This window comes from Schistocerca gregaria, chromosome 6, assembly GCF_023897955.1.
Source record: "Schistocerca gregaria isolate iqSchGreg1 chromosome 6, iqSchGreg1.2, whole genome shotgun sequence".
Lineage (NCBI taxonomy): Eukaryota > Metazoa > Arthropoda > Insecta > Orthoptera > Acrididae > Schistocerca > Schistocerca gregaria.
The window spans coordinates 337,259,724-337,273,935 of record NC_064925.1 but is presented as its reverse complement, the minus strand read 5'-3'; the positions used below and the strand labels follow the sequence as shown (position 1 = coordinate 337,273,935).

At 39.3% G+C, this 14,212-nt stretch overlaps 1 protein-coding gene across 1 annotated transcript in view; it reads right to left on the bottom strand.

The window, feature by feature from the left end:
- The window catches only part of LOC126278873 (dynein axonemal heavy chain 2), a 914,655-nt gene that overhangs the window by 21,565 nt on the left and 878,878 nt on the right, over positions 1-14,212 (bottom strand). Inside the window, 1 exon segment of the mRNA XM_049979148.1 lies at positions 13,523-13,745. Within this exon segment, the coding sequence (XP_049835105.1) occupies positions 13,523-13,745 (223 nt within the window).

Here is a 14,212-nt window from a genome sequence, read left to right as displayed (position 1 = left end):
GCAAATGTTTGATCTTCACTTGCTTTGTAGTTCTTGAGCTCGCTCAAAGCTTTGTGGACTTCCTGAACTGTCGGTGGTTTTATATTTTATGGTAGGGTTTTTATTGGAGTTTCTGTGTTTATTTCAAGAAGCTCAGGAGGAACCTCACAATTTAGTAGTTCATTAAATGTTTTTGCTAAAATTTCTAAATTTCTTTTATCACTATGGGCCATCTTATTCTTTTTATCTTTTAGCATTAGTGTTGGGGGATCATATCTTGGGAGTTGTCTACTAGATGTTTTGCAGTAATCTCATGAGTTTGTCTTCTTACTATTTGTTTCTACCATAGAAAGTATATCTTTTTGATATTTATGTTTAACCCTCCTTAAAGTTTTTTTAGTCATCTTTCTTTGTTTTGTGAGTTCCAAGTAAGATTGTTCTGTTTTTTGACTCTGATACCTTAACCAGGCATGGTGTCTATATTCCACTGTTTTATCACTTTTGTCATTTCACCACTGGTGTTTTTCCTAGGATTTATTGGGGCTACTTATTCTTCATATTCCTTGTTATTTATCAATTTATGAGGGTCAATGGTTCTCTTCTATTTTCCGTGGGATTTTTTCTTTTTCTGTGGAATGATTTTAATTTCTATTTTTATCAAGTAACGATTTTATCTGGTGTCAGTTCCTCTCAGGACTTTCACATTGTAGATTTCCTTGTGGTAGTTCTTACCCAGACAGACATGCTCCAACTGCCATTCTCCTTTTGTCCAGTCTGGGTGTTTCCAGGTTTTAAGTTTATTCGGTATTCTCATGAAGTAAGTTGATTTTGAGATCATGTCATGGACTCTACAGAATTCCACCAATCTCATGCCATTCTGGGTTGTTCTTCATTGTGCTGGCCATTTCTCTATTGCATCTCTGTATCTCTTCTCCCTTCTTAATTGGGCATTAAAGTCTCCAATTAATATTTTGGTATGATTTTTGTTGATGTTTCTTGCTGTGTGATTCAATAGCTTCCAAAACCCACCCACATCTTCTCTGTGTACCTTTCTATTATTTTTTATCATTAGTTGGGGCATGGGCATTTATTACTGTGTATGTTCTTTTTGCCACTTTTATAGTTAATGTTGAGAACCTAGGAGATTGTGCTTTGAATTCTGATATATAATCTATCATTTTGAGTTTGACCATGAATCCTGTACTGAATTGCAGGGATTGCTTCATTGCTCTTTTCCCTGGTATTCTGTTATAAATTCTGTATCCTTGTGATTCCATTGGTTCTTGATCAGTGTTTCTCATTTATTGAAGTCCAGTTATCAGAATACCCTGTTGATCCATTTCGTCTGTCAAAATTTTGAGTTTACCTGGTTGAATGAGAGAATCTTTACTGTGCATCAGTATGTTACTTATCTATCCTGTCTTGAGTCTAAGTTTCCGTGTGCTGTCAGTTTTGGGTATTTTCAGATGCTTCGACTCATTTCAGTTATCTTTTAAGTGACTACCCGCTGTATACGAATGCAGTCTTTCCTGGCTGTTGCCAGGCAGTGGAATTTTCCTTCGATTTCTTTCCATTGTTGACTGTCAAAGGTGTTCAAACTTGTGTGGAGCAAGCTCCAAGTTACAACTACGGTTGTGCCCCGTAGAGGGGTCCAGTTGTTCAGGGTTGAAGGGTAGGCATTTCCTCCATACTCTGTAAATTCTATGGTTTTCCCGCCAATACTCGGGTGGCTAATTTATCGATACCTTTATGTGAACATAAATATGTGAATTTTGAAAGAGGAAAAGTAATTACCCATTTTAAGTACAAATAGTTATTTTGTAAGAAGAGCATCAAAGTCCATAATATTAGCACAGTAAGCAGCAGTTCCTATTCAATCACTTGAAATAATTTATAGGTGATTTAAATGGGGTTCTTGTGACTCATTTTTTATACATGCAAGGCATTTGTTTCCTGAGAGAAGTTTATTAAAGATTTTGCGTGTCAATAAATTGTTCTCTCTCAAGCGGAGAGTAAATTTTGAGTCAGCATAGAAATTACATCCATTCATTCATCCTGGTCTGAAATTTCATAACGAAGCACAACCTTCAGGGATGTAGGATGAGTCAAGATTTTTGTTAACGTAAGACAAAGACATCATAGAAACTTTATCTGTATGCTGTTTGAACAATAAATTACAATTATACTTTCATTTATTCATGCTTATGCTGCTAGTCTGAAAAATGCTGCTGCTGCCTCCTCAGTTTTGCTACACAGTTGCTGTTTAGATGCTATTAGCAGCTCAAAATTAACTCGATTACAGTGGTCTTTTTCAAAGAAAATACTTTTTACATCTGCCAATACTGACTGCTACTCATAGTTCATCATTATGTATCATATATTCTTAAAAAAATAAACACTGCTTCTTGTCATGTAGGTAACAGAACGTTCCAATTCTTGATTTTAGATATTCATATCAATTTGTAGAATGAGTGGTTAATGAGGGATGTTTCCAATTTTTTTTAACTGGTAGGGATTCCCAAATACTTGCTTTATGTTGAGTAGGAGCTTGCTAAGTACATTACTACCAAATGCAGAACTCCATTCTTCACCCTGGACAAGGAGACGAAGTCTACATGACAATAGTTTTTGTGTCTTGTACTGTGGCTGTGTATATCACACTTCATTTGAAACTGATTTTTATTACCACCAACAAAAACCATTAAGGAGTAAACATATTACGAAGTAAGTGTAAGAATTCCAAGATCTCAAAAAGACTTGTGCAAAATGTATGGTTATCCACATTACACTGCTCACTTCTGCTGAACAAACACTTTATTTACTTTAGGTGCACTGCCTCAGAAGTTTATTCCATGTGACAACAGGGACTGTCAATATGCAAAATAAGCCAACACTACTGCATTTAAGTCACTTCAGTCAGAGATGCTTCTGAGGGCATAACAAGCTGAACTATGCTTACCCATGTGCTAACTCTAATTTAATTTGTTATCAAGCTGGGCCCCAAATGAATTCCACACATCCCGCTTTATTCATTTATGACCATTAATGTCTACTTCTGGCACTAAAAATCATTATTGCTTGTTTGAAGCTGCACAACATGAGTTTTTGTGAGATTAAGACTTAAATTGCTGGCTGTGTACCACTTGAAGTCCTATTCAACTATTGTTTGAGCTGTGTCTGCTAGCAGTGCACTTGTGTTATCAGCAAGCTTTATAGTTATTGAATTGCCCTTTACCTTTGTTTACTATTATTGATTACATCACAGTGCATCAAAACTGACTTATTATGAGCTTTAAATGTTACTTAAAGAGTGCATGTACTGGCACATTACCAGAAGCCAACCTTTTGAAGAAGCTTCAACATGATTGCTAATTTTGTCTTTATCCAATATCTGCAATGTTTACTACTTTTCTGAGTGACAAAGCTACATACCTATTTAGTACACCATAGGAAAATAGGCAGTAGGACTATGTAAAATATACTAACAAAATGTGTTTTCAGTGAAACATGAACTCTGCCAAGATAGTTTGTCCATTTACAATTTTTTGATTAAACACAAGATTTTTATGTACCTAGTTATGAAGGATTTTGTGTTTGGAGTTTTATCTTTGCCTAACCATTAAAATGTTAGACTTCAACTCATCACATAATGGAGAAGTTCAGCATCAGACAGGCACATTTAAGAGTAGACTGTTGGATATTATGAAGCTATCAGATGAAGTCCTTTCACCAGAAGTTTAAAAACGAACACATTCACACATGCACAGCTCACAAACATATGGACACTGTTGTATCAAGGAGTTAAGGCCAATTGCAGAAAGTACCAGAGTGATCTTAGGGGGCTGGGTGGTGGGTAGTGTTTAAGTTTCATAATATGTAGGTTTAAATAGCTAAACTTTTTGCAATCCTGTTAACACTTTACTTAATTGTGGCTGGTATACCCACAAAAACGTATATTTTTCATATTAGGTGCATTGTTCTGCCATCTACTGCCAGGTACTCCATATAAGCAACCTCAGTAGTCATTAGACATCGTGAGCGAGTAGAATGGAGCACTCTGTGGAACTCAAAGACTTCGAACGTGGTCAGGTGACTGGGTGTCACTCCTAAACATCCCCAGGTCCACTGTTTCCGATGTGATAGTGAAGTGGAAATGTGAAGGGACATGTACAGCACAAAAGCATACAGGCCGACCTCTCTGTTGAGTGACAGAGACCGCCGACAGTTGAAGAAGGTCACAGTGTGTAATAGGCAGACATCTATCCATCACACAGGAATTCCAAACTGCATCAGGATCCACTGCAAGTACTATGGCAGTTAGGCAGAAGGTGAGAAATCTTGGATTGCATGGTCAAATGGTTCCTTATAAGCCACACATCACACCTGTAAATGCCAAACAATGCCTTGCTTGGTGTATTGGTGTAAGGAGTGTAAACATTGGATGATTGACAGTGGAAAAACGTTGTGTGGAGTGACAAGTCACGGTACACAATGTGACGATCCGATGGCAGGGTGTGGGTATGGCGAATACCCAGTGAACGTCATCTGCCAGCGTGTGTAGTGCCAACAGTAAAATTCAGAGACGGTGGTGTTCTGGTGTGGTTCTGTTTTTCATGGAGGGGGCTTGCACCCCTTCTTGTTTTGGGTGGCTGTATCACAGCACAGGCCTACATTGATGTTTTATGCACCTTCTTGCTTCCCATTGTTGAAGAGCAATTCGGGGATGGAAATTGCATCTTTCAACATGATCAAGCACCTGTTCATAATGCATGGCCTATGGCAGAGTGGTCACATGACAACAACATCCCTGACCCTGTAATTGACTGGCCAGCACAGAGTCCTGACCTGAATTTTATAGAACACCTTTGGGATGTTTCAGAATGCCAACTTCATGCCAGGCCTCATCGACCAACATTGATACCTCTCCTCAGTGCAGCAATCTGTGTAGAATGGTCTGCCATTCCCCAATAAACCTTCCAGCACCTAACTGAATGTATGCCTGTGAGAGTGGAAGCTGTCATGAATCCTAAGGGTGGGCTAACACCATACGGAATTCAAGAATTACTGATGGAGGGCGCCATGTACTTGTAAGTCATTTTCAGCCAGGTGTCCAGATACTTTTGATCACATAGTGTATATTGCCTGACAAAAAAAGTGAACTTCAGTGATTACAAAATAAAGTCATAGCAGTATGAGCCCCCTTGTCAGCTTGGCACCCCCTCTGGCCAGGATGCATCCACTGATTTGGTTGTGAAGGGTGTCGTAATGCCATTGTATCCTCTTCTGAGGCAAGCTGGCCAAAACTGTTGTAACTGGTCCTTGATGTCTTGCATACTGTCACTCAGACCAGAATTGATCTCTGAGCTAGTCCTGCATATGTTTTATTGGTGACATATCTGTAGCTCTTGCTGTCCACTTGAATACCTGAGTATGATGCACTCAGTTCACACAGACATGTGAATAAGCTTTGTCTTGTTGAAAAATTGCATCTCAATATTGTTTCATGAGGGATGACACATGAAGATGCAAGATGTCCATGAGATACTGTGGTGCCATCAGAGTTCCCTGAATCATTATCAAGTGTGACCTGAAGTCATACCTGACAACTCCCCACACCATGAGGCCAGGCGTGACACTGCTGTGCCTCCTCAACACTGGAAGAATAGTACCTCTCCCCATACACACAGACATTAGTCATCTTTGTTGGTGCAGAAGCATGATTTATTGCTGAACACAATGCAACAACATTCATCAACAGTCCATGCTTCCCAGTCACTGCACCACTCCAAAAATGGCCATCTGTGTTGTGTTGTCAATGACCATCTATATTCATGGGACGGTAATTCCTAGTCCAGCCACTGCCAGTCTGCGACCAATGGTGTGGCATGACACAGAGTGTTGCAGGAAGTACATTACTTGTTCTTGTATGGCAGGCGTAGTTGTGAAGTTGTTAAAGTGATCTTGGTACACAATATGTTGTTTTTCCCATGTGGTGGTCAGATGTGGTTTATTGTAACCCTGATCAGATATTTCTGCTGTCACATTCCCATGCAGTCAAGTATTGGACCACTACCAAATTCGAATGCCGTACAAATGTGGATACTGAAATTCAACCAGCTGGAGAAATGGAGATCCACAACTCAGCCCCTTTCAGACTGTCAGATCCTGATAACGCTATCACATGAGTATGTGACATCTCCCTGTCCTTCACAGTGATCACTTAACATCTAATGCTGTTTGTACACCTTATATATCCTACCAGATTTGGTAACAACACCAAACATGAATAACACTAAGCATTCTGATAGCCTTTCTACAGTTCACAGAGAATTGCAGCTCTAATCATATATAAGGGGCATTCAAAAAGAAACGAACCGAAGGGATAATTACAGAAACCAGTACCTGGATGTTAGAAATATTGACCCTGGCTGTTGAGACACTTGTCCCACTGTGCCACAAGGCAGTAAATGGCTGTCTCATAAAATTCCCAGGGCTGCGATGTTAATCATTTCCACACATACAGCTGGACGAGATCGTCCGACATGAATCGTTATGTTGACGTTCTTCTTTGATCAAGATGGCCCCCTTCTGATTCACTTCCTGCAGCATGGGACAACAGTGAATGGCCAGCATTACTTTCAAACCTTGACCGCCCTTCGCCAAGCGATCAAATCAAAATGACCACCGTGGGGTCATTCTGCTCCTCAACAATGCAAAGCCTCATATGGCCAACATAGTCGTGGCACTCCTGCAGAAATTCAAACGGGAGGTTCTCAGCCACTGTCCATACAGTCTGGACCTCTCTCCCTGTGATTATGCCATTTTTGGTCCCCTTAAAAAGGCTCTGAGGGGCAAATGATTCACCTCGGATGACGATGTCCAGCTGCACGTGCGGAACTGGTTAACATCGCAGCCCCGGGAATTTTATGAGACAGCCATTCACTGCCTTGTATCACAGTGGGACAAGTGGCTCAACAGCCAGGGTCAATACTTCTAACATACTGGTTTCTGTAATTATGCCTCCTCTCATTTCTTTTTGAATGCCCCTTATAGAAACCCATTTATGGTATGTATGTGTACGAAGTCACATTAACATCCAGCCAGGTTTTTGGGTTCTTAACTTTTTCTGTCAGACAGTAAAAGCATTGAAAAATTCAGTCTCTGGTTACCCCACTTCAAGTTTACCTTTATTTCTCTAACAGTGTGTGATATTTTGTTTGGTGACAGAGGAACTAATCTTGAAAGTAGGATATCACTGATGCCGCAACATTCAGGTATATCATGTAATATTTTACCTCTAAGCAAAATGGTCATTAAAATTTAACTACACTGAAGTATAAATAGATAAAAATTTTGCTCTAAGTGGTAATCAGTAAGGTGTAGATAAGAGCAGCAATGTACTTTACTTTAAAAGGAAGATTAATATAACATTCTTATAGGGGGAAAACTATTATGTTTGCAAGAAAGAAATTAAAATCATTAATTCAAAATTATTAGCTTTTTAATCAAAATTTTAAAACATAAATTAAAAATGATGCTTCCATGGGTGATTACTAAGAAATGGGGAGACAGCCCTTAATTACATGTCAGTAAGAATTTATGGGACCAATATTTTATCTATGGGACCAATGTTTTATCTAGACATTCAGAGTGTGGAAGGCTGGATTGATGGTGATGAAATATGGATGGGCTGCTCGCCTACCCACACTGCTTCATTGTGGTGAAAATGTATTATGCGTCACACAATGTCTCACTGACTACTAAATGACACTATTGGCTTGAGATTTGAGGGCTCCATTGGGATGTTGTCTGTGTTAATTCCTGGCTCTCAGATTCATCAGCTCTGAGTGTACTGTTGCTATGGCAGAGCACTGTTTATATGTCTTGTTAAGTTCTTTGGGCTCTGACTAGCTATTGTAACATGGGTAAGATTGGTTGAAGCCTTGTGGTTACACGTAAGTTGTTGCCTGCCCAAAGCAGCGTGCATACATGGACAAGTTAAAAATACATCTTCTCCCGTGTGAAAACATACTGCTCCCTGTTAACTGACAGTATATTTTCTCTTGGAACTGTATAACTTACAAGTCCTTTGAATGATTATGGTTTTATACACAGGTGTAGAATTTCCTGGCGCTTTAGAAAAACTAAACACAGAGAAAAACGTGTTTTGGAAAGATCTTTGATTTGCAGCAACATGTACGTTGCATATTTCCATATTATGAAAGTATAAATTCGAATTACACCAAACACCGCATGTTACTTTCTCAAGCATTGAAATCGAGTTTGTGATGCGCTTTTGTAAGCCAGTCATAGCTCATGTCACATGATCTCGCCAGCCAATCACAGTGGGTATTCAGAGCTTAGTACATATGATGTAGTCAACCACTACATCACTACACACAAACAGAAAAAAGTTAATGGTTTAAATTAATATACATTGTGTTGCTAGACGAAATGCAAAGCTTTCACATGTAATATTGGTCTATAAGATTAATATGCTGCAAGAGAAGCTAAGCTTTCACATACAGTGTTGGTCTTTTATGCGTGTATTACAATTTAAGATACATCACACAAAGGTGCCAGTAAAATTTTTAATAATGACATAAATGTCTAATCTTCTGGGCTCGAAATTCATCTAAATGGCTCATCATCAAAGAGTTGATTTTTAAGTGAGAGTCAAACGCTCTGTGATTTAAGAAATTCATCATTTGTTATCACACATAGTTCTGGTGTAACTGCCAAAATGGTAACGCTTTTCAAACCACTATTCAGAAGATTTTTCCCACGACCTGTTAGAAATAGATTTGTTTCTGCAATTGCCAGAGAGTGCCAGATGACAGGCATCACCACACTTGTGTAGCTACGATGTCGTAGGGAGCCCGTATGTTCATATGTGTAAAACATTAAAAGATCTTACATAATGTCATAAAAGAAACAAGACATCAGAGGATACTCCAAGAGGATCAGAATTTCGTGACCCATACTAATATGTGCACATTTAAAGTGCATGTTTGTATGTCCAGATTCCCAGTGAAGTAAGGCCATGATCTGATATTAAGCTTTTCAATGTGGTTTTTGGGATGTAAATTTTCTTGGACTACCAGTACTGTGTTATCTCATGTTTTGTTCTTTATTGTGGCATAAAATGTGCTAGAAGTTGAAAACGTGCACTTGAAATGCAGTGAACAGTGTGCAGAATTAAACACTTCATTTCAAATATATTGTCTGCCTCAGCGGAAAAGATTAATAAAAGAAAATTTCTTTGGCAAACTGACAAAAATAACTTCATCGTTCTGCAAGGCAATTAATGCTTGACTGACAGAAAGGTGGCAATAAAATAAAATCTGCAACTAATAACACATTTCAGTCTTCCGTAATTATGTGAATGTATTTTAATTCACTTGATACCTTCTGGCCACAGGAATCTGTTTTGCTTTCATTTTACGTGAGAGCAGTAAACGAAGAGGAAACAGCAAAATTCGCTATATGTAAACACAGGTCATGTGGAGACTACCCACTTCCCCACTCTAACTCAGACTGCTCTGCACATCAGTCCCGGATCTCTAATATTTCCGAACTGGGGCAATACTTCTAATCTAATCTAATCTAATCTAATTATTCCCTCGAGCGGTTAAGATAGGATGTCAAAAATATGTTCATTTTGTAGCGCACATCTTTCTGAAGAGTCTGATGCATAAAACATATGTGTTCAAGGAAATGTAAGACATGTTATTTGGTCTAAGTGTGACTAAGTGCAGTGCCTCGTCTCCTCACACAGCATTCTTCTATTGCACGTCACTGTACTTCACTCTGTGGAATTGAAACGTGTATATTTTGTAGTGGATACCATCAAACCATATTCAGGACAGTGGAAATTAAAATGTCCTGTGGTGCCTCTCCTGCTTATAGTCAGCCGGTTTGACATTCTGTCCCTTTACTCTTCAGAAAATTTGCATTCTCTGTTCAGTATCAGCTAAAAACTTGCTGCTTTGTGTGACATAAAATTAAATATAGGATACATAAACCCAGTAAAGACATGCGACAAGCAAGACAATACACATTTCTTCAGTCCTTAGCTCCTAGAATTTTTTTCTCTATAATCTTGGTACAGCTTTACATGGCGTGCTTTCCTTTCTGTGAAAGAATCTATTACCTTGTCAAACGTTTTTCTACATGAAAAGTCTAAATGTCGTTGTCTTACACTGAAAAAGCTGTTAATACAAATAGGACCCAAGACTGGTGTGGTTTCCCAATCTGATTACGTCTATTTTGTCACTGTCTGCTAGATAAAGCAGTTGTAATACACACAAAATAAATGAGGCTGTTTTGGCACAAACGGTCTTTTTTGTAATGACAGAATATAATTCACAAAGTGCCACTATCAAATGCCTATTAGGCCTACTACAAGCAAAAAGCTTTATGTTAGGAAATAGTTTCACACTTCATTCATACATCTCCAGTATCTCAAGCATGAAATCGAAAAGTAGTAGTACAAATTTTTTATACAAACTTGGAATCGTCATGTTGTTCCATAATTTGTGTAATGTCCCCATTTCTTCTCCTTCCTCATTCTAACAAACAGTCTTGTTATTACTAATTCTGTAACTATTCCTGCAAATGTCAAGGCTTATTCGCAGGTTAACTTCACTAACTCTACCAGAATCACCAGTTTAGTTAACCTGCGATTATTCTCCAGTTAGGCGTTGTTACCAGTTTAGTTAACCTGCGATTATTCTCCAGTTAGGCGTTGTTACATGTTCGCACAACGCATTTTCCACGCTTCTTCCAGAATATACACTCCTGGAAATTGAAATAAGAACACCGTGAAATCATTGTCCCAGGAAGGGGAAACTTTATTGACACATTCCTGGGGTCAGATACATCACATGATCACACTAACAGAACCACAGGCACATAGACACAGGCAACAGAGCATGCACAATGTCAGCACTAGTACAGTGTATATCCACCTTTCACAGCAATGCAGGCTGCTATTCTCCCATGGAGACGATCGTAGAGATGCTGGATGTAGTCCTGTGGAACGGCTTGCCATGCCATTTCCACCTGGTGCCTCAGTTGGACCAGCGTTCGTGCTGGACGTGCAGACTGAGTGAGACGACGCTTCATCCAGTCCCAAACATGCTCAATGGGGGACAGATCCGGAGATCTTGCTGGCCAGGGTAGTTGACTTACACCTTCTAGAGTACGTTGGGTGGCATGGGATACATGCGGAAGTACATTGTCCTGTTGGAACAGCAAGTTCCCTTGCCGGTCTAGGAATGGTAGAACGATGGGTTCGATGACGGTTTGGATGTACCGTGCACTATTCAGTGTCCCCTCGACGATCACCAGAGGTGTACGGCCAGTGTAGGAGATCGCTCCCCACACCATGATGCCGGGTGTTGGCCTTGTGTGCCTCGGTCGTATGCAGTCCTGATTGTGGCGCTCACCTGCACGGCGCCAAACACGCATACGACCATCATTGGCACCAAGGCATCGCTGAAGACGACACGTCTCCATTCGTCCCTCCATTCACGCCTGTCGCGACACCACTGGAGGCGGGCTGCACGATGTTGGGCCGTGCATGTGATCATTGCTTGTACAGCCCTCTCGCAGTGTCCGGAGCAAGTATGGTGGGTCTGACACACCGGTGTCAATGTGTTCTTTTTTCCATTTCCAGGAGTGTAATTTATAGTGGCTGCTAGCCAGGGACTGTATAACTGTCCCTTACTAGTATAGCAATCTGTCCAAAAGTTTTCTGTCAAAATTTCATTTTCCTGGATACGCCAAGAATGTAATACATAACCTTTCTTACCTGTTATTCGTTTATTTCCACTCCTGTAGTCTGAATCTATGGATTTCGCTAGTAATTATAACAATGCTCACCATTCGCAAACCCAGTCAACCACACAATCAGACAGCAGTTGGCATTCATCCGTTCGCCCTTCCTCTGCTCAGCTCGTATAGCCCCTTTTGTCTGTAGGAAAGTGATGAGGATTCCCCTGACAGAGACATCATGTACACTATGCACGCATTCATAAATCAACTTATGATTCAGTCAGAAATCAACTTAGAGTGTGTTCAAAAATGTTCAAAAACCGACAGGGATGCATTTCAAAGTCATAATACAAATAAGTGATAGACTAATGTGCGATGGATGCTAGTTGCTTTGTGAAATAAGGTTTTTTTCCCTCAAGAATATGAACTTGCCCCCCACCTCCCCTTTCCAAGATGTGGGCCTGCTGCGCATGCATGAATGAGGCAGCTTGGGCGCTCCAGAAAAATTTTTCCCAGTAGCATCTAGTTGCTTGCTGCAACTGCTTGCACAGCCAACAGCCACATTTCTGTAGCCAGAAGTGGGAGAAAGTACTACTCAACTGTGCATGCACATGATCCCGCTCGTAACTGCTAAAACGAATCTAATGTAAAGAGTTGTGACGTCACACTCATTGGAGGCAACGTTTTGTTACGAAGCATTGCACAGTCTTCCTAAAGCCTTTGATACATTTTGCTGTTGGCAAATGCTTGTATCAGCACTGTTTTATTGCTTTATATGGCACATTTCCCTTACAATTTAAGTTTTATTTTTGTTTTGTCTCATTCATGTTTTACTGCTGCAGTATTGGGACACAGTAATATCCTTGGTTAAAGTATTGGTTCTTACCAATCAAAATTACAAAAATTTAACTGTAAACCAAAACAATGAAAAATTCCCAGGTTTTTCCTGGTTTTCTCCCAGATGAAAAAATTCCTGGGTTTTTCCCGGATCTCCCAAAGTGAAAGAATAGGAAGCAGTGGAATGAGGGAACTTGTGTAATAAGTCACAAGCATGTTCAGCAACTTTCACATTCACACTTTTCTATCTGTAATTTGGCTAAATGGAAAATAACATTGACTTTAGAACCCTAACTGTTTCCACTGCTTTTTATTTAGCTACAGAAAATTGCAGGACTCAAAGAGTTGAAGATAGAACAGTGTAGTTGGTAGATGAGTTCTAAAATTTCAAAAGGGGGATACTGAACTAGGGTTATGAGAAGAGTAATTTACGAAAAAGGAATGTCAAACAGAAATAACAAGGCTTGATTTCAAAATAAACAACATGTGCATCAAGAAAATCATTCAAGTATATGGACTAAATACTTGACATTTGTGTATGTTTGTGTGTGTGTGTGTGTGTCTAAAACGTTAAAAATTTTAAGGTATGTGGGACTTGTAGTCAGGCAGATTGATGGTCGATTAACTGAGAGAGTTTTTTGATGTTGCAATGTGTAACAGATGAGTGAGACAATGATCTAATGAAAGGTGTGTGGATCACATTACAAGCCATGAAAGAGAATAACAAGGATGCATTCAGCTGAAGACCATAATGAACAGAAATTCAATGAATGTCAAATGGTTTCTGACAGTTATTTCAAAATAAAGTTTTGTGAGTGCTAGTCATTTAACCCAAAATTATAAATACAGTATTCGACATGCAATAGATTATTATTTAAATGAAAATTACTTACGAAATCAAACATACTTAGTAGGGTACAAACATCACCTTTTCTTCCTTGCTTTCTCCTTCTCCAGCAGCTACTTGCACCTGCATTGACATAAGTGTTTCAAACATACTTCTTGTCTCAGAAATCAGAGATGTGATATCTGCATTTGAGTGCTGACCGAATGCTTCTGGTTGGTCGACATTTGGAAGTAGTGCTATATAATCTTGGTAGGACTGGAGAGAGCCATCTCGTGGTATTACATAGGTTGGCAGGGAAGAAAGCCTATGATCCAATAATCAGAAATTAATTTATTAATTAACATGTAAAACTATTGCTCGCTATTTAAGCTATTAAGTTCTCAAAATTATCACACAAAATTATATTTATGCTGTATAATGCAGGGTATATTCACTAAGTCCTACTGTGTCACATTGACCTAGCTTTGGTGGAGTGTCTTGCATGCCTAAATGATGCAGACGTGTAACCATATTGGAGGGGTATTTAGGGACAGGCCAGCCCTACATATTGTTCCTAATGCAGGACGGCAACCTTTTCAGTTGTTACAAGAACACAAGAACACATGGTTTAAGATCCATGAAAGGAGACTGTACAGGCCGTTGAACACCTGAAAACACCAAAAGCTTTCAGGTGGATTATATAATGGTAAGACAGATATTTAGAAACATGATTTTAAACTGCAAAACATGTTGATGAGTAAATACAGACTCTAACCATAACTGTTTGATATA